Below are 22,211 nucleotides of genomic sequence, written 5' to 3'. Positions count from 1 at the left end.
AAAAAAAAAACAAACCATAGTCCAATAGGAAAATGAGCAAAGACATTTCACAAAAGACAAAGATAATTTACAGAAGAAATAAAAATAATCAATGAATGTAAGAAAACCAATTTCACTTATCAAAGAAATGAAAATAAAATTAATGATAATGTCATTTTAATCCATCAGATTGGAAAAGATGGAAGAATGATTACTCGTATTGGGAAGATAGTGCAAAAATGGGCATTTTCAAATATATAAGCTGGCACAATATTTTTTTGTAGAACAATCTGTCAATATCTATGTGAAATTTAAATGTATAATCACTTTTGGCACAGTAATGACACTTCTACCAACTTAGGTTACAGAAATATGTGTGTTTAGAATTACACACACATCGTGCCTCAATGCAGCTTTTTTCTAATGACATTAAGGTTTAAATGACATCCAATAAACTAAACATACTCAAAGTGTAGGATTTAATGTGAAAGTTTAAAGTATTTTCACAGAGTATACAACTGGGAAACCAAAATCAAGAACAGTAAACAGTTTTTATCTATCATTCCCAAGATTCCTCATGCCCCACGGTAATCAATCCCTCTCTTAAACAACCTGTCCTCAACCAACCACTCATCTGTTTTCTTCAGCTTTAGGTTTTTTTCCCCTAGAGTTTTATATAATTTGAAGTATATACTACATACTTTTTTCATCTGTTTTTTTCACTCAGCATAATTATTCTGACATTTATCCATGCTGTTCGATTAAGTGCACTCCTTTTCACTGTTGAGTTAATACTCTATTATATGAACACATAATTTGTTTATCCATTTATTTGCAGGTGGATATTTGAGTTGTTTCCAGTTTTTGCTTAACTACAAATAAAGCTGCTATAAACATCTGAGTACAGATCTTTGTATAGAGTATTTCCATTTTTCTTTTAGCAAATAAATAAAAGCAAAATGAAACTTCACATTATGACAAATACGCATTTAACTTACTGCTGAACTTTTTTCAAAGTGATTGTGCCATTTTATAGCCCCAACAGTGTTTGAAGGTTCTAGTTCCTCCACATTTTCACCAATACTTGCTATGGTTAATGTTAAGTCTATTTAATTTTAGCCATCCTAGTAGGTTGTCATGATACGTCTCACTGTGGTTTTAACTTGCATCTTCCTAATGAGACATTAACATCCTTTCACAAATGCAGCTTTGTTTTTAATACTAACATATCAGAGAGAAACCAAAAGTTCACCAAGAAAGGACTAAAAAACCCTCATGAAATGGACTACCATAAGGATCAAAACACAAGAAAACTAAGAACTGACAGAAAAAGTCCAAAAACATAAAACTTGCAACACAGTATTTATAACACTAGGTGTGTACACATGGTATAATCTCATTTTCTGTTACTTAAACAAATTACAAGATGGACATGGCAGCTCATATCTGTAATCACACCAAGGTGAGAGGATCACTTGAGACTAGGAGGTCAAAACCAGCCTGGTCAACTATTAATAGCAAGACCCTATCCTACAAAAAATTTAAAAATTAGCCAGGCATGGTAGCATGTGCCTGTAGTCCCAGTTACTGGGGAAGCTGAGACAGAAGGATCCCTTGAGCCCGAGAGTTCAAGTCTGCAATGAGCCAAAGATGGTACCACTGCACTCCAGCCTGGGCAACAGAGTGAGACCCTGTCTCAAAACAAAACAAAATAAACCAAAATAAATTACCCCCCTACACACACACATATTTTTAAATTCATGTTTGTATATTTCTAGGGAAAAATCTGAAAGGATGTACACCAACTGGCTAGAGTGTTGGGATTTACTCAGGTCAAAGAATGGGCTAGACAGGTATTTTTGTTTGTTTTCCTTTTTCTTTTTAAAAAGCTACAATGGTTTTGCATGGCCCACAAAGGCCTTTAAAAAGTAGGCAAATCTGATAGCTCATGTACACTGCTTCTACCCCACCAAAACCCTTCAAAAATAGTTTCTCACCGAGTTTAGGATAAAAATCCAAAATCCTTTATGTAGCTTAAGAAGGCTACCTGATCTGGTTTCTGTTTTCCTCTACAGACTCATTTCATGTCATTTCTATCTAGGCCCTTCTCTCTTTCCTGTTCTTCACTGACCTTTTCTCTGTTCTTCAAAAGTGCTCAGCCCCTTCGACCTTGTAGGATTTGAAATTGTTCTCTTTTTTACCTAATAAAATTTACTGCTGACATCTCCTTGCTAACTCGTACTCAGCTTCCAGGTTTCAAAGAGGTTTTAGCAACCCACTAGGTATTATTGGGTTCTCTTGGTATATACTCAACTTAGGTTGATGTCTTGTAATTTCCCCCTTTGAGTAATGCTATACAACTTATTATAAGTAGGGTTTAAAAAAAAATCTATAAATGTCTACCTTCTCCTGGCCTGTAAACTCCATGACAGCAGGTTTCACTTATTCCCACTGTTCCTCAAGATAAATACAATGTGCTAAACACACTTGGATGAATGGTTATAATTTTCCTATGAAGCATAATAGGGGTCCTTCCTCCCAAAGCTTACTTTATAATAATGAGGGCTGGTGAAAAAGAAAAGAAAAGAAAGAAAAATAATCATAACAATTGACATTTATTGAATACTTGCATGTCATGTACCAAACTTAATTTTACCAACATATCCATGAGACAGATTCTTTTTTTTTTTTCTTGAGACAGGGTCTCATTCTGCTGCCCAGGCTGGAGTGCAGTAGCACAATCACAGCTCACTGCAACCTTGAACTCCTGGGCTCAAGGGATCCTCCTACCTCAGCTTCCCGAGCAGCTAGGACTACAGGGTCCATGCCAAGATGCCTGGCTCATTTAAAATTTTTTTTTTTGTAGAGACTGGGTCATGCTACGTTGCCCAGGCTAGTTTCAAACCTGGCCTCAAGTTCTCTTCCTGTCTTGGCCTTCTCAAAAGTGCTGGGACTACAGGCAGAGCCACTGCACCCAGATTTAAAGAGAGCTTAAAATAAAAAAGTGACAAAGTCAGCATTAAAAAAAAAAAAAATCACAAAATCTGACCTCAGACTTCACTTCATCATCTGTAGTATACCCAATTGCTTTGAATCTCATACTCCTTTCATGGCTTTTGTTGCTTCTGCATACGTAATTCCTATCCCGATTATCTGCCTTCTAACTAATCTTGACTAGTTAACACTCACCTACTTATCTTTCAAGTCCAAATTTAAGATTATCTCATATAAAGCCTATTCTGACTTCCAGAGACAGATGTAGAATCTTTTGCCTCTATTCTTTCACCATCATGTATACACATCCATTTGTACCAATAAGCTCACTGTTTTGATCCTGTTTAGAAAACTGTCGCCTGGCCAGGTGCGGTGGCTCACACCTATAATCCCAACACTTTGGGAGGCCGAGGTGGGCAGATCACCTGTAGTCAGGAGTTTGAGACCAGCCTGGCCAAAATGGTGAAACCCCGCCTCTACTAAAAATCCAAAACATGAGCTGGGTATGGTGGCGTGCGCCTGTAGTCCTAGCTACTCGGGAGGCTGAGGCAGAAGAATCACTTGAGCCACGAAGGCGGAGGTTGCAAGAAGATGAGATTGCGCCACTGTACTCCAGCCTGAGCAACCGAGAAAGACTCCGTCTCGAGAAAAAAAAAGAAAGAAAACTGTCCCCCTATTAGATAGGAAACTCCTTAAGGTCAAGAACCATTTCCTTTTGATCCTTATAGAATCAGTAACTAGGGTCTAATACATGTTCTCAAATATTTGTTAAAGAAAATATACAAGTGCATTAATAACAGTGATCCATGTTTCCAGAAATGTTCTAGTGCAGGCTTCCCCAAACTTTTTACACAGGGGGCCAGTTCACTGTCCCTCAGACTGTTGGAGGGCAGCCACATACTGTGCTCCTCTCACTGACCACCAATGAAAGAGGTGCCCCTTCCTGAAGTGCAGCGGGGGGCTGGATAAATGGCCTCAGGGGGCCGCATGCAGCCCGTGGGCTATAGTTTGGGGATGCCTGTTCTAGTGTTATGCTGTGTTGATAGTTTGGGGATGCCTGTTCTAGTGTTATGCTGTGTTGAAGACTTGGCCTTGAACCTAATAAAAGGATTCCATATTTAGGTGCTATTCTACTGATTATCAGGAAAATACTACATTTTATCAATAAACAAAAATGTTCTATATCCGATTAATGAGATATATGTACTGTCCATAAGTGAAACAAAATATGATACTACAAAACATTCCGTTTTCCATTTACTATCTACTATTACCTTCTTGCATAACCAAAATGTAAATGTTAAAATTCTTCATTTTGCCGGGCGCGGTGGCTCAAGCCTGTAATCCCAGCACTTTGGAAGGCCGAGGCGGGCGGATCACGAGGTCAAGAGATCAAGACCATCCTGGTCAACAAGGTGAAACCCCGTCTCTACTAAAAATACAAAAAGTTAGCTGGGCATGGTGGCGCGTGCCTGTAATCCCAGCTACTCAGGAGGCTGAGGCAGGAGAATTGCCTGAACCCAGGAGGCGGAGGTTGCGGTGAGCCAAGATCGCGCCATTGCACTCCAGCCTGGGTAACAAGAGCGAAACTCCGTCTTAAAAAAAAAAAAAAATCTTCATTTTAATATATTTCTTTTAGTTACCTGACTATACCACCATTAATACATCTGACTTGGTAGGTCAGTGGCGACACTGAGTCACTTCTATCTTACCCTGGTTGTGCCTTCTCACTCCCTCAAGCCTTTGCATATACCATTTCCCAAGTGTAAAACGACATCTCTATCTTGACCAACAAACCATATCTCATATCTACACTAAAGTACAATTCAGTCCTTGAGGAAGTTTTCTTATTAGGCAAAAGAAAATTGAGACTTCGCCTCTACATTTCAATCTTAAACTTAGCTATCTTGGCTATTTTAGCAGCTTAAATTAATGCTAATGCTACATTTTCTCCATGTGAATTCTTAATCTAGCCAAATTAAGTAGAAGAATAGTTAAAAATAATCCATAAATGTGCTTAACCTGAATATGCTTCCTGTAAAACCTGCAGAAGTTAGACAATTAAACCTCTTTCCTTTATAAATAGCAATGCAACAATAGTCTAGTATACTACATTCATACCTGTATGAACTTGTACATGAAAGCTCACAACAGCATTATTCCTAACAGCCAAAGAGTAAAAAAGCAAATGTTCACCGACTGATGAACAAATGTATGTATACATTAAAATATTATTCAGCCATAAAAAAAATGAAGTCCTAATACGTGCTAAAACATGGATAGACCTGAAAAATATTAACTTAAGTAAAAGAAGCCAGACATCAAAGGCCAGATATAACTCCATTCATATGTGGAATGTCCACGGAGACAAAGTAGATTAGTGGTTTCCAGGGGCTGGAAGAGAAGAATATGAGTCACTACTAATGAGTACAGTTTGTTTTTTTTTTGAGGTAATAAAAATATTCTTGAATTAGTGGTAATGGTTGTACAATCCTGTGAATGTACTGAAAAACCACTGAATTGTACATTTTTAGAGTGGATCTCATAGCATATGAATCGCATTTCAATAAAAAAGCAGATGATACTTGCTTCTACCTTTGTAAGGTTAAGAACTGGAACCAAGTCTTGTTTACCTCCTTATTCTCAATGCTTGAGTACTTTAGCATATAGTAAGTGCTTAGTAAAAACTAAATGACACTATTATACTGTGTCTTTCCAGGACTACAATCCCAAACTACCTCCCTGGTATTTTTACAGGCAGTGTGGAGAAAGAACTGCACTTAGGATTAGTAGTCTGGACTTAAAATTCCATCTTTTCTATCTATCATGTGACTCCAGGAAAGTCACTAATGAAACTGCCTGCCTTAGTTCATTTTCACACTGCTATAAAGATACTACCTGAGGTTGGTTAATTTATAAACAACAGGGTTTAATTGACTCACAGTTCTGTATGGCTGGGGAGGCCTCAGGAAACCTACAATCATGGCAGAAGGAAAAGGGGAAGAAGGCATCTTCTTCACAAGGTGGCAGGAGAGAGGGTGTGCAGAGGAAACTGACACTTTAAAAACCGTCACATTTTGTGAGAACAGCATGAGAGAAACTGACCCCATGATCCAATCACTTCCTACCAGGTCCTTCCTTCCACAAGTGGAGATTACAATTCGAGGTGAGATCTGAGTGAGGACACAGAGCCAAGCTGTATGACTGCCTTTGCAAAAACTGTATCAGTGAAAGAGTCAGGAGGATCTGATCTAACAAGCCTCCCGCTTTCTTGCCTTTAGCCTTCATGCTGACATTAATGATTCCTGGGCTTGAGACAAGCTGATTTAGGAAGACATTTAGTTTATAGTTTACATGATGATAGCCCTTCCCCAAAACTCCACTGCCTTTGTAAAGTTAAGGAGATACCACCAGATGAGGAGGAGGAAAGGAGCCTGAATTCTGCTAAGGTGTTGGCATAAAGGACTGCCAGCCATTATCCTGGAGGTCATAAGATAGATAACTTCCTCAATTACTCCTGCAGATAACAATCACTATTGCTGAACCTAAGAATGACCTTTTTAGATATTTTTTGAGGTTTCTCACATTGTCTGACACAGACGATGGTTCCAGCTGGACCCAACGAGCCCTCCTGTGGCCCCACCCAAAAGTGATTCCGCAAGTAAAGGGGATCATTTCCCACACCATATGACTGCATCCCCCAGCCAATCAGCAGCAAGCACCCATTGCCTAGCTGTCCCTACCCCTTCCTCCAAACTACCTTTGAAAAACCCCTAAACTGCCAGGCATAGTGGCTCACGCCTGTAATCCCAGCACTTTGGGAGGCCAAGGAGGGTGATCACCTGAAGTCCGAAGTTTGAGACCAGCCTGGACAACATGGTGAAACCCTGTCTCTAGTAAAATATAAAAATTAGCCAGGCGTGGTGCCATGCGCTTTTAATCCCAGCTACTCAGGAGGCTGCAGGAGAATTGCTTGAGTCTGGGAGGCGGAGGTTGCAGTGAGTCAAGATCGTGCCACTGCACTCCAGCCTGGGTGACAGAGCTAGACCCCATCTCAAAACAAACAAACAAAACCCCTCTAAACCACAAGTCTTCAAAGAGATTGATTTGAGTAATAACTCCATCTCCTGTGTGGTGTGGATGGCCTCGTGTCAATTAAACTCTTTCTTTACTGTAATGCCATGGTCTCTGTGAATTGATTTTGTTTTTGCAGTGAGCCGAATAAACCTGTCAGGCAGTTATACTAACCTCTCTTACTCTTATCCATAAAATAGGGACATTACACATCAGGTGATTTTAAGTATTAAACTTACATACTGCCTGTGAAAGCGCTTCACAAAATATAAGCTCTTAACTTAGAAATGTTACTTTTTAATTTATATTATAAAACTTTCCATTCTATATAATCTCATCATCAACAAAACTACCATTTCCTCAGCCAAAAAAGGCTTCTCCTAACATTAGGGAAGCAATCAGATTAAGAGAATTCACAGTATGTTAGTGATTTCTGAACACAACTGATTTTGTTATAGTGCACTGTATTCAGAATTTTTGCTAAATGAGTAAATTATAGCCGCTCTTATAGGAGCAAGGGGATGGGTAATTATGTGAGATGATGGATATTTTAATTTGTTTCATCATAGTAACCAATTTACTCTATGTATGTATAACAACATGTTGTTACCTTAAATATACACAAAACTAACTTTAAATAAAATTTTTTAAAAAGTTTGAAGCTATAGAAATATCTTTAAAACTCTTACATAAGCCCATTAAAACCCACTAAAACAAAACATTGAACTGCAGCCACAGAAACAATCATGGGTGCTACTGTCAATAACAGTTTCATTGCTCCTTGTTCCTATGGTGACCCTGGACTCCAAGATATGAAAGTAACTCATACAATGCATAAAATAATTCAGTATAACGCTGGCAGATTATATTTACATTTAAAAAATGCTTTTAACTGAAACAAATTGCTGAAATTTCAGAAGGATCCAAAGGATACTTGTCTTCAGTTGAAAGGGGCAAAAGGCTTCACTCAAAGGTCCTTCACATTCCATCTATTCCTCTTCTCCATCATTTCCCCTCTCAGTAGAAGCCTCAAAGTGTCTAACGTCTTGGCCTTCCAACCCCATCCTTTTCCCAACTGACTACCCCTTTTGGACCTAACAGAAAAACAACAAAGATCTGGCTCCAGGAGTGCATCATCTGACATAACGTTTGCCTGTGGCAGGTGGAAGAAAGGGAGGAACTAGCCTTTTAGCAAAGCTGGTATTAATCTACAATTATTGTACTTCTGTTTAGACAGTCTCATAATTTGCTATTCATATGACATTCATTTCCCCAGAACTTTAAAATATTGAGAAATGCTAGTTTTAGCAAACGAACTTTTCAAGGCTCAAATATTTAGATTTAACTTTGTTTAACTGACAAATAACAATTGTGTCCACTTATGGTGTACAATGTAATGTTCTGATCTGTGTTATAGAAAGATTGAATCAAGCTAATGATGATATCTAATCCCACTAACACATCATTTTTTTGTGGTAAGAATATTAAAAATCCATTTTAGCAATTTTTAAATACATAACACACTATCAGTCAACTGTGGTCACTGTGAAATGTAGGAGATCACTAAAATTTATATCCAAAAGAACTGAAATTGGTACATCAGAGAAATTATCTGCACTCCTATGTTCACTTCAGCATTATTCACAATAGCCAAGATATGTAAGCAATCTAAGTGTCCATCAATGGGTGAATGGATTTTTAAAAATGTGGTATACATATACAATGGAATTAATCACATAGCCTCTAAAAAGAAGGCAATTCTGTCATATTGCAACAACATGAATGGAACCAAAGGAATGCTACGTATAATAATAAGCCAGGCAGAGAAAGACAAATACTGACTAATCTCACTTACATGTGGAAACTAAAAATCTCCATCTCATATAAACAGAGAATAGAAAGGTGGTTAACCGGAGGCTTGAGGAGAAGGCAGGTGGGGAATGGGGAAAGAGAGGATGTTGATGAAAAGTACAAAGTTTCACTTAGACTGGAGACTTTTAGTGATTCAGACTTTACACTTTAGAAATTTCTAGGAAATGTTGATTCTGAATTTAAAAAAAACACCTGAAATAAAATAAATACTCTAACTCTCTAATTAACATTAAGTTTAATGAAGCTTCATTCAACTTAAATACAAACCTGTATGGGTGGAATATCTGGCAGCGATGGAAGGTTTTCTGGATTGGTAACCGAGGGAATTAGCTCTAGTGCTGTAACAGATGGGCTGGTGGGACCTCGGTTTGCATTTGCCATAGTTGCTGTAGTAGGGCTCGTTGGGTTGATTGTGGTGTTGTGTACCGATACTACGGGAAAGGGTCCAGCATGCCCTGGGTTTGAGTGCTAGTAAGAAAAAAGACACTGTCATTACTTGATCTGCCAGAATAGCTGAATATCAACTACACCTTTACAATTTTTAGTTTAGGAAGGAAACAGAAGAAACAAAATGGGCTTTTTCAAACTTATTCAGGAGAAGAACAGTTCAAACTCAGCCTTTTCATTTTTCTATTCATTTTTGTGTAGTACCTAGGGAAAGACAGACATGCCGACGATTTCCCAACATGTCAGCCTGGTGATATGATGCTATTTCAGAACAAGAAAATATTTAACAGAGGATCTGTAAGCCTCCAAGTTTTCAAACACCAGGGTAAGATTCTGTCTACCTTCCTCTTCCACCCTTAGTCATTTTTCTAATAAAAACAATTATGTAATGCAGCTTGATGTGGCAGAAAGAACAATGAATTTACAGAAAGGAAAAATGGCATCAAGTCCTGACTCTAATACTGTGTGACCTTAGACAAATCACATAATCTCAGCTATTTAGAAAAGTGGATAACAATACCTCACTTGTTTCATCGTGAAGGCTGTCATGAAGATCATTTAAGACAATACAGAAAAAAATATTTAGAAAACAAATTATACACATACAAATAAATTATTTGAAGTATTTAAAAACTAAAAATGCTTAATAACATTAAGTGATTTCTGTAGGGGTATACCCAAAGTCTAAGGAAAATGTTCTGAGATGATTCATTGGTCTGATTGTGTAGCTTCTGTGTTCTGACAAGGTGTACTTGGCCCCTGGAAATACTTGAAGACCTTCCATGAACTAAGGGATACATGATTATGGGAAAAGAGTGAAGGCAATAAATGTTCAGATCCTCAACCTTTTGTATGCACTCTTTAAAAGAAAAAAAAAAAATCTGATTTGCCTAAGAATGTGCCACGCTCTGTTTGTTAGATCTTCTTTTCCACCACTTTCACAACTGCCCTTCCTCCACCCTTGACACAAGAACACCGTCCCTTTGACCAGTCCTAAAATCTTATTCTAGGAACACTGCACTAGAAAGGAAAAAAAGCTGCAGAAATAATTAACAGTACAATTGGAAAGAATGATGTTGGGTGTCTGACTCCAAAACCTGAGTAACAAATCTTCAAATGGGTTCAAATATCTGATGTTTAACAAAAATGAGAACCTGAGGAAGTTGTCACTGAAGTTTTTAAATAGTTTTGATAGATTGTTTTCTCAGCTTATAATCTAGAAAAAAATTCAAAGAATTGAGGGATATTACTATAATAAAATTATTTTAATTCTCAAATATATAATTTTGTAAACAAGTTTCCTGAGCATTACATAAAAACAAATCCAAAAAAACTAGTAATAAAAACCAATGTCAAATTCTGACTTATTTTAGAAATAATTAACAGCATACAAACATACGTAACCAAAAGCAGGAGGTAAAAAGTCTCCATCTAGCTCAAAGAAATGTCTATCCAGAAGACTTTCGTATCTTCTAATATTCTTAAACCATGTAAATACACGCATTTTGTTTCAACAATTGTATAATATAATGTTAATTTGGTCCACAGAAAAAGTTCCAAAGCTTAATGATAACCTTATTGTCACGGGAAATTTAACAATTTATTCCAATAAACATTTTTTCTGGCAGAAAATTACAATAGGCTAATCTATATCTATCAAACAAAATTGTATTACAGTAAGATTAAACTCTGCTGAGGAAGTAGAAGTGAAAATCAAGTCCAAGGAGAGCCTGCTAGGGTATTTGGAATTCTGGTGAATTCATCTAAAATAATGTAGAGGTTTTTTAACTTTATACCATCAATATTTATTATATGCTATAAAGTATAGCTTTTGAAACTATTAAACTTATAATAGAAATTTTAAATGAAAGCCTTCAATGTGGGAGAGTATATATTTTTCTTTCTTTCTTTCTCTCTCTCTTCTTTTTTTTTAAATAGAAGCACGGTCTTACTATGTTGCCCAGGCTGGTCTCGAACTCCTGGGCTCGAGCAACCCTCCTGCCTAGGCCTCCCAATGAGCTGGGATTATAGGCATGAGCCACCACTCCCAGCCAAGAAGAGTGTATTTTAAAAAGCACTTTTTAGGGGTACATGGACAAAAAGCTGAAGGACCACTGTTAAAGAAAAGCATTTCTCCAACTTTAGTATGAAGATTGACCTGAGAGACTCTGTACAAATTTCAATATTACTGAGTACTCCCTTGTATAAACTCTGATTCAGTGATTACGGCTAAGAATCTATTCTGACAAGGTCCTTAACCCACCCAAGCTGACTGGTAATTCTCATGGTCTTTAGAACACGTTTTAAGAAACATAATTCTAAGAGTTAAAAAAAAAAAAAAAAAACCTCTATTATCTTGTAACTAGAAATTCTATTAAAAAGTAACCTCACTTTATAAATTCATCTCCCACATAAATATAACTTGCTATTTGGGCAAAAATTATAAAACATGTCTCTAAATACACTTATTAAAGAATATTTACATACTAAAATGAACAATATTAAAGCTAAAAAATTATATATATATATATATACACATATATATATATATATGTATATATATGTATATAGTTAGCTCTACTACTCTGAAAGCCCTTTTTATATATTAGGATCAAAAGTCACATTAATAGAGCAGAGGAGCATTTTCAGGAAACTAAGTTTCTTGCTATTTTATCATTACCTCTTGTGATTGTAGGTAAAATCATCAGCTCATTAGATTTGCTTTTCACTTCTGTAAACTGAATGTGTTAACTACATCAGGGTTTATTAAGCCATAGTATATGATGCACTTAAAGGGATTTTTAAAAGCTCTTTAAATTAAATACAAAATCTTATGGGTATGTTTACTTTCCTGGGACAAGAAGATATATGGCATTAATCAAATTCTCAAACATATCAATGACCTACTCCCAAAAAGTGCTTAAGAAAAATGGTGTCTTTTAGTTTTAAAATTGTAGGATTCTTACAAATGTAACTCTAGGCATACTTGTCTTTGGAGGTGTGGCTGCATCATGGAATACTGAGGGCCGCTGTGCCTGGGTATCCCTGGTATTCTGGCAGCATTCTGAGCCAGTCTCATTTGATGGGCTTGAAAAGCTCCACAGTTCATGTTGCCTCTCTGCATTGTTTGCACACTGATCAATCGAGGAGGCTACAAAAAGCAGAAATTGCAATTTATGTAATAATTTTAAAATAAATTTATCTTTCAATTATAAAAATAACTGAGTCAAGATAAAAGGGTATAAAGTAAAAAGTATAAATAATTCTTATCGCTAGCCCCAGCCCCCAGAGAACTGATAATGACTAGTTTGTGTATCACTCCCAAATTTCCCTTTTCTCTCTCTTTCCCGCTGCCTTTTTCTCTGTATGTGTGTTTAAAGCGTATCAACATTAACTTATCCCATCCTGGAGTACTGGTTTTAATTGGGATGGCAGTGGAGACAGCAAAAGATACCCAGGGATAGGAATGACTTGAACAAACGCCTAAGGAACACATCAGATCCTAGGCAGAAACAATCTGGTTCTTTGGTTCACACAATTGTAAGCGGAAAACAAAAAAGATCTGATGTGAAAGGATGAGAAGTTATATCCTTCCAGAGTACTAGTTAATTAATTGTTTCCCAAGACAAGTTATTTACTTACTTCCTTTCTTCACACCTCCCTTACATCACCATCATAACCAGAGCAAATATTTAAACGCTGACGTTTGAGCTCTGCTCAAAGTCCTGCTAGTAACCTAGAAATGTGTAACTTAACTAATATAGAAAAAAGTATAGTGCTGGGGGCTTCATAATTTCTATCAATAATGCAGTAATGCATACTTACCTGTTGTTGTAACATCTGAGGGGCTGCTTGTCTAGGATGCTGTTGTGTTGTTGTTGTTGTAGTAGGTACAGGTGCTGGTGGTTGCTGCAACCTCATCTGTTGTAACTGCTGATGTTTCTGTGCATACACTTGTTGTTGCATGTGCTGAAGTCGAAGCTGTGCTAAGTTAATCTGTCCAGGGGTTTTACTAATGTGGTTTGTCCCTGGAGGAACTTGCCCAACTACAACATTAGGAGTATAACCAGGAGCTGGTTTACTCTCTATTACTAGATTACCTGAAAAATTTAAAACATGAGAAGAATTTGCATATAATCAACTAAATCATCTATTTTGCTGAGTAATCACCATGTTTTCCTCTTTTCTCTGACAACTATCAACACCTCAAAGCTCCAACAGTACAGCAGGAAATGGAGTCCGTTTAAACATGATGATGATCAGAAACTTAATACATTCCAAAGCTGAATAAATGACTTTTGGTTATTCAGAAAAATATATTTTCTGTCCTTACTCTTTTTTACACAGATGTACAGAAAATTAAGAGATTATAAGAGGTATTAGATGAGGCCTGTCTAATCAATCTAAATCAATTCTCCCATGACAAGACATACTGAAGGATACTCAAGACTGCTAATTCTGATTCCAAAATGTGCAAGGCGGAACATTACAATGCCACAAAATCGTCTTCTGTGGAAATACTGAATGCTTTAAACAATTTATATCCTTAGAAGTGACGATTATTTTCCTTGCTTTTTACAAAGCCACTGCTTTCTAGGGATAGAAACCACATTTTAGGAAGATGTGATTTAAAGTACAGGTTGACAGGCTTTCCCTGTAATGGGCCATAGTGTAAGTATTTTATGCTTGGCAGGCTACATAAGCTCTCTCTCACAGTCCTTGATTTTTGTTTGTTTTTACAACCAGTTGAAAATGTAAAAACCATTCTTAGCTATCATGTCACACAAAAACAGGTGGCTAATGCCAGAACTAAGGCTATAGCTAAATTTGAATATAATGTTTTTCTTTTATACAAAGATTACGTTGTTTTTTGTCTCTAAACAGGAGGCCAACCAGCCTCTGCTTTTATAATTCCCACTGTTTAGGACTTAACTGTCCTGAAAGTGAGTTTACTCAATCTGCAGAGAGCTCTCTAATTGCTAGGAAGTTTGTGTGTATGTGTTTTAATTGAGCTCTCTGTAACTTTCACCTATGGTCTTTAGCTCTCTACTATGCTGTAATAAAAGCAAAATCCATTTCTCTTCCATGTGAAGAGCTATTCTTATCTTTCAGACATTCCTTGAGACAAACTATTGGACACATCAGCATCCCAAAAGTCCACTGCTAATGCACAATACGGCTTAAACAACTAAACATCTATGAAATTCTCCAGACAATGAACCATTTGCTAAGATTTCTATATAAAACAGTCAATATAAATTTAAAAGATGGAGGGTCAGGGGTCTAGAAACAGTACACATTAAAAAACAATATACAGAGTAGACTCTCAACTTTCTTAAGATGTAATGATAGCCATAAACCATAGCTAAAGTGAGTTTCCAATGAATAACATACTTTCTAAGTAGTTTTACATTTTAAAGTTAAAAATTTTATCTAAATTTGCTTGAGATGTCTTCTCCTCCTAATTCAGTGTTCCAAGTTATATTCATAAAACCCATTATTTCTCACCTAAATTGACTACATTCTTTGCCCAGAAGGTAGGATCGCAATGGAAACGTATTGCTCCATTAGCAGCAGGGACAGGATCACACCGTGCTTTCAAAATATGACGCAACTGAAAAGTAATCTTAAAAGAGAAAAATATCCACATTAGTCTCAAAATTAAATATCAATTGGGAAAACATAAGATAAAGACATTAGGAAAAAAAGCACATATATTCTCACAATGTCAGCCTCAGATTAGGCAGTGTCAATATTTAAGTTAGCAATCAACTCAAATGTACATGCTTGAATTTTTGCAATTTCGGGTAATAAATTTCATTAAGATACTAGGTATCTTCAAAAGAGTACATATTCCACTTATATGAAATTCTAAAAAATGATAGAAACCAGATTAGTGGTTGCCTAGGGGAACAAGGAAACTTTGGGGGGTGATGGAAGTTTTCTGTGTCTTGATGTGGTGGTGGTACATCTGCCAAAATTAAAATGTATACTTTAAACAGGAGCAGTTCACTGAATATAAATAATATCTTAATAAAATCCATTAAAGAAAAATAGTGCGTGTCTCACCAGTCGCTTGCTGTACAGTAGTGCTGTGCTGCTGCCACTTGCAATTGCCCAATTTGTGAAGTTCATAACATGCTTCACCTGCCGGGAAAGGCCTGTGATGTCATTCTGCTGCTGTAGTAACTTCATCTGTCTTTCTTTTGTAACATTCTGAAACAGAACAAGAGCTTCACTGAAGAATTCTATATGAAAAAAAATCAACCCCAAATTTCTACTACAAATAGGCACAATACCTATACTTCCTTTAAAAAATGGGATAAGTGAATAAGCTCCATGATTATTTAGCTAGCCTATCATCAATCAGAGGAAAAGCCACTAACAAAAGTGGAACTAAAACTTAGTTCTCTAAGCTAAAAAGGATATTCCACATACAGAAATTAATGTTAGTTACTGTCTCTTTTCTATCAATATATGTCTGTTAAAAATAGTGTCCTCCTATTAGGTTAATCTAAAAATATGGTATTTATAGCATAAGGAGCTAACTTTAGAAATAAATTTATGTAATCTTAACTCTATACTTTATAGGTCAAAAAATTTTGTGACACCAGTGCCACCTCCTGGTGTGGCATAATCAAGTTAAAATCTCTCTTAAATATCCAAAACAAATAAAAAACATAACTTCCAGAGTTCTAAAAGCAGAATTAAGGAAACTTTTGATATGACAGAAGTTCATAAAGAACAAAGAAGTGAGGACTGACCAAACTGGAAAAACCAATTTCAGAGAAACAATGCAAAGGAAAAATAAACTCCTTTATGGGAACTAAAATCACCCCAGGAGGGATGGGTAATGTCCTACATACTTTTGACATTCAGAATGCTAAACAACTCATCTACTTGTTTCTTAAGAACTTTCTCCCAAAAACAACTCAAGTTGGTTTTCTGGACAATATTTTTCCTAAGGAAAGAAGTTGTTCATTTTATAATGTAAATCAATGGATAAAAGTATTCAAATGACAGAAGTCTGGTTTATTACACTCCTTTTGTAAAGCTTAGGAAAATGTCTCTTCTACATTTTATGGACATACTACACTAGAAAACATCTATTTTTTAAATTATCATGTTAGTAGTACGTGGTGTATTTATCATCAGTTATTTGTATACAAGTTAGCCTTAAGAGGGTTTTTTTTTTTTTTTTTTTTTGAGACAGGTTCTCACTCTGTCCCCCAGGCTGAAGAGCAGTGGTGCAATCTTGGTTCACTGCAAAGTCCACTAGCCAGGCTCAAGGAATCTTAAGAGGCATCCTTTAATTCAGAAACTCTTGAAAGGGTTTTACAAATACTACTTTAGACATACAGCTAAAATGAATTTACGTAAGTTTAAGTGTATCAAAAATAGTTACTATGTGCTCTCTACTCACATGGGTCCTTCTGGGGGGAAAAAATCTATTAGGGTTAAATGCAACAGACTGGTGTGCAGTAGGAAAGGAACCCCACAACTTTAACAATCTGCACAAGAGTTCTTTTCTTTTCTTTTTTTTTTTTTTTTTTTTTGAGACAGAGTCTTGCTCTATCACCCAGGCTGGAATGCAATGGTGTGATTTTGGCTCACTGTAACCTCCGACTCCCAGGTTCAAGCAATTCTCCTGCCTCAGCCTCCCAAGTAGGTGGGATTACAGGCACACACCATCATGCCTGGGCTAATTTTTGTATTTTTTTAGTAGAGACAGGCTTTCACCATGTTGGCCAGACGAACTCCTGACCTTGTGATCCGCCTGCCTCAGCTTCCCAAAGTATTGGGATTACAGGCATGTGCCACCATGCCTGGCCAAGAATACTTTTAATCTCACAAACCGTGTTTCACTAGAAAGATGTATTCCATTCAGAGATAACATTCTGCTGACATAATTTGATGTGTATGCAACTATGTGACTAATATTTTTAAAGGGTTCTATGAAGAGATGGGACATAAAAAAAAATCAACAATTTGAAGTTAATGGAAGTAAAGTAGTCAAATACATCATTTCATTATTACTATTCAATGCTGCAGAAAAAATAATCCCCTTATCATCTAAGCCTAGTTAAGAGAATGAAATTTTTAATCAGGAAACATTTTTCTTTCTAAAACTTCAATTTCCCAGAAAACTCACATTTGAAATTTGCTAAAAACAAATCAAATGGGCAGTAGAATCTTTGATTAAAAATTTGGATTTCACAAACTGATTAGATTTTCATCTAGAAACTTACATCTACAAATTAACATCAAAATATGCAACATAAATACCTAATATCACAAAATTATCACTAAGTTTAAGGTTTACAAATTTCAAAATAAGCAGCATTTTCTGCAAAACTATGGAAATGTTTTTAAAATAAGGTGAAACACACAAATGACTCAAGCAGAAGCCCAACATGCATCTAAATGGAAAAGTTAAATTGAGGCCCCATCTTAAGGAGGTGGGGAAGAAATGTGGTGGGACTGCTTTGCCTTCATGTACATCACATTTTAGTAACATTTCTTTTTCTTTTTTTTTCATTTTGGAGACAGGGTTGCACTCTGTTGCCCAGGCTGGAGTGCAGTGACACAATCACGGCTTATTGCAGCCTCGACCTCCTGGGCTCAGTCGATCCTCCCACCTCAGTTTCCCAAGTAGCTATGACTACAGGCACATGCTACCACCCTGGCTAATTTTTTATTTTCTTGTAGAGGCAGGTTTCACCATGTTGCCCGGGTGGGTCTGGAACCCAGGGCTGAAGCAATCTGTCTGCCTTGGACTCCCATAGTGTTGGGATTACAGGCGTGAGTCACCGTGCCCAGTCCTTAGTAACAATTATTAGATTTCTAAGAGGATACCACTATCTCCTAAGGTATACAGCTAAAGTCAGTGTTATTAAATTGGGCTCCACGAGTAACTAACTAGAAAAGGTCTCTTTTCCAAAAATAAATTTTAAAAACCTTATTTTTAATTTTTTATTTCCATACCCCCCAACCCATCTAAAAGAGTTTTCAATAAACATTAAAAACAGCTAATGAGCAAGAGAAGCAGTTTTTGTTTTATTTTGGCTTTGAACCATACCTCTAGCTGCTGTAACAGAGATTTTCCTTTCTTATTAATTTCATTGATAAGGGTGAAAATGGCCACTTTAATTTCCTGTTCTACTCGTTTGTTAGTCTCATTTACTTCTTTTATCCTGAATAAGAGAAATGCATCATTAGGTTATCAACTTATCCTAGGTCTCTGAATCATCAACTGTTACAGAAATTCATCCAACTGGGCACTTAACTGAGTAATTAAAATGAAAGCTTTGTCAAAATGTACAACTTATGTTTCAGCAAACCTGACCACTCAATTTGTTCCAAACAATTTATGTATACAAACAAAGAATGAAATTAATATTTAGTAATTTTAAATTATGCTCATAAAGGCCAGTTTTTGCTGGATGGCAATCTCCTTAAGTAACTATGACATAAATATGATGCACAAACACCAAACACCAGGGACTGCTGGTTAGTGTCCAATGTGGCACATTGGTTCTGTTTAATCTTGATGCTTTCCAAGAACAATGTGCAAAAAGACAATGTCACACGCAATAATTATCTTTTGAAAGGGTAAGAGTTAAACTTAGAAGCATTTACTTTCATTTATAACTTAGCCGCTTCAAACGTGGGTTCTGATATACTCCCTTGAAAATTACTCTCAAAGCGGTTTCCTGTTGTATACAATAAAGGGCATAAAACATTTTCAATCCATTTTTAAGAGTAGCTATTAGATGTTTTAGAAATAGGTGTAAGCACTCAAAGCAGTTATGGAAATTTTAGGTGCAAATATGAAGTGGTTGATATGTTGGTATTTACAAAACAGGAAGTGGAGAATCCCACCAATGTAAATATATAAAATGTCAACCACTAACCATAAGACGCAGCCTTCAGTTTTTATACATTCTAATTCTGTAAAAACTATAACCATGCTTTCAGGCCCTAAACTACCTTTCATCTGCCAAGTTTGAATTTAGTACACTCCAAGCAATCGTGTAATTTTTCCCTCCTCTGTACATCATTTGGCACTTACTTGAAAATTTTGAGTTCGGTCCTTATCTTACTAAGGTGAGTGGAAGATATTTTTAAAAACATATAAAGGTACTAATAACTAGTGATAAGAAATATAGGTTTCAAATGTAAAATGGCTGAGCCAAAGACAGAAATCAGTTAGCATTTAGCATCTCTGCTGAAAGCAAAGAGCAGTTAGCCTCAGTCAGACTCTACTGAACTTAACCAAGTCTACTCTGTGTTCGATTTTGAAGAAAAAAATGCACATTAAAAAATAATGGAGATAGGTCAGTGAAAAATGGGTCTAAAAGATGAAGTTATCATTAGACATTTTAATACTGTTCCCTAAAAACCTTTCTACAGATGAAATCAATGTCCTCAACCCTGTGCAATCTTGTAACAGGTAAACCTCCTGAACAGATTCTAGAAGACATATACAAAACGTATTTAAAAAATACAATGTACATACAAAACATCTTTATAAAAATATGGGACTGCCATATGAATCAACTGACCATACTTCCTTTGAAAGACACACCATCTACCATTTCTGAGAAAAAGTCATCCTCTCCAAATCAATCGTTATCACCAGTTTAACCTAAAACAACTGAACATTTCCAAAACACCAAAAACAAAAACCCACCATCGTGCATGTGTGTGCGTGTGTGTGTGTGTGTGTGTGTGTGTTTGTATGTACAATCGAAAAGCTCTGAGGAGCTTTTTACTTTCTTTTGGTGTTAGTTCTTAACATAAAAACTTCTACCATGTGTAAAGTACTTTTCTCACTAATTCATTCAATTATTCAATACTTTTGAGCAAATACTATGTGTCATTTAAATAATTAAATTAATTTTAATATTCATTATAAGTCTTAATATTTGTGAGTCTATACAATAAACACATATTAACCCTAATAACTCCCAGGAATTTTAGTTTTAATTATGCCAGCTCAAAGCGTTTGCCTTTCTGGTGTTTAAGAGTCATAACTTTGTTAAATTGCTCTCTCAGGGAACCTACTCTCACTTATCAATAAATTTATTTAGAAATATACCAAAATAGAATACTTTTTTAATAATGGTGATGGTAATTATAAATATAACAGCAGCAGCTGAAATCTAAGTGCTTATTATGTGCAAGGAACTGTATCATGCATTCATCTTATAATGCTATTCATAAGATAAGCACTGTTTTTAATGCTTGTTTTACAGGTGGGGAAATAATTTATCCATCAGTGATACTCTCTTCTCTATATCGTATCTTCCACACAATCTCCACTTTAAATTGTATAATTCAACTCTTTCCATATTAATTTTTTTTCCAAATTTAAGGTTTAACATAGACTAGAGTCTTATTAATTATAAAATAGTCAAAGATGTGTCCTAAAAGGGTACACAAAAGTTTGGTCAATTAAATTTTGCTTAATTAACAATTATAATCCCAAATTCATATCATTTTTCCCTCAAAAAAAATTTCTTTATATGCTTAATGTATTAACAGGAGAACAGATTTAAACTGGACCAACTTCTCTTTAATAATTCTAAAATAAAATTATGGCTTTAAGGCAACAAACTCACCTATTCTGCACCTGAGTAGCTGCAAAATGAACATAATTCTTCTTCTCAAGAAGTTTAGCCAGTAGATTCTCAATTGCACCTTTCTGATTTTGAAAAGCTTCTTCCAAAAACTGGTACCTTAAAACCAGAACAAAAGTACATTTAAAACAAAACATTTATGAAGAACAGCTACATAAGTCAACCCTGAAACCTTAATTAAGTGATCAACTCTCTATGCTGGCCACTCATACCTTATCTCAATAGTAACTTTTAGTTGGCAACCTCCAACTCTGACCCTGAAAGGCCATAACGAAAGAAAAAATTTCTCATACAATGGTTGAGTTGCTTTCATATTAGAGTTTTGATTCAGCATTACATCTTTTTAAAAATTCAAATACTGGCTAAGTTATATACATTTTAAATCATAAAACATAACCACATTATAGAAAATGCTATAAAGGAAAGAGAAATCGCCCATAGTTCCAACATCACAGAATCACAAAATACCACTGCATACCACTGTAATATATAGTTCCTTAATCTTTTAATTATGCATTTACTTATTTACTTTTTTTTTTTTTTTTTTTTTTTTGAGACAGGCTGCACTACTGCACTCTGTTGTCCAAGCTGGAGTGCAGTAATGCAATTTAATGGAGACAAGGTCTCACTATGTTGCCCAAGCTGATCTCAAATTCCTGGTCTCAAGTGATCCTCCGGCCTTGGCCTTTCAAAGTGCTGGGATTACAAGAGTGGGCTACCACATGTGGCCTAACTATGCATTTTAAAATGCAATTATAATAATAAACATGCAAATATACATCTGGCTTTTATTCTTTATCTTGTCTTTATAATTACATTAAAATAATTTTTCAGTTCTGAATGCCATGTACTGTCGAACTTTCCACAAGGGTTATATCAGTATAAAACATCACCAACACCAGTTTTACTTTAACTTTGTCAGCATGGGTGCTATATGTTAAAATTTTCTAATTATAATAGTAAAAATACAGACTCCAGTAACATTTCTTTGGATTCTAGAAAGCTAGAATAATAGTTTTGTTTGTTAGTTCTATTTCATTTTGTAAATAAAGGCCGGGTGTGGTGGCTCACACCTGTAATCCCAGCAATTTGGGAGGCCAAGGTAGATCGCCTGAGGTCAGGAGTTTGAGACCAACCTGACCAACAAGGTGAAACCCCATCTCTACTAAAAATACAAAAATTAGTTGGCATGGTGGTGCATGC

At 35.9% G+C, this 22,211-nt stretch overlaps 1 protein-coding gene across 2 annotated transcripts in view; it reads right to left on the bottom strand.

Moving 5' to 3' along the window:
* Positions 1–22,211, bottom strand: part of TRIM33 (tripartite motif containing 33) — a 121,370-nt gene that overhangs the window by 14,172 nt on the left and 84,987 nt on the right. For both annotated transcript variants that reach the window (XM_010344112.3, XM_039460852.2), the window contains exons 5-11: positions 20,991–21,107; positions 18,446–18,560; positions 15,436–15,582; positions 14,875–14,992; positions 13,192–13,466; positions 12,353–12,517; positions 9,187–9,387 (exon numbers count right to left, since the gene is read on the bottom strand). In XM_010344112.3, the coding sequence (XP_010342414.2) occupies positions 9,187–9,387; positions 12,353–12,517; positions 13,192–13,466; positions 14,875–14,992; positions 15,436–15,582; positions 18,446–18,560; positions 20,991–21,107 (1,138 nt within the window). The remainder of the gene's footprint in view (positions 1–9,186; positions 9,388–12,352; positions 12,518–13,191; positions 13,467–14,874; positions 14,993–15,435; positions 15,583–18,445; positions 18,561–20,990; positions 21,108–22,211) is intronic.

Source organism: Saimiri boliviensis, chromosome 11 (assembly GCF_048565385.1).
Source record: "Saimiri boliviensis isolate mSaiBol1 chromosome 11, mSaiBol1.pri, whole genome shotgun sequence".
Taxonomy (NCBI): domain Eukaryota; kingdom Metazoa; phylum Chordata; class Mammalia; order Primates; family Cebidae; genus Saimiri; species Saimiri boliviensis.
Note: the sequence above shows the minus strand (reverse complement) of the source record. Positions and strands in the feature narration are given on the sequence as shown.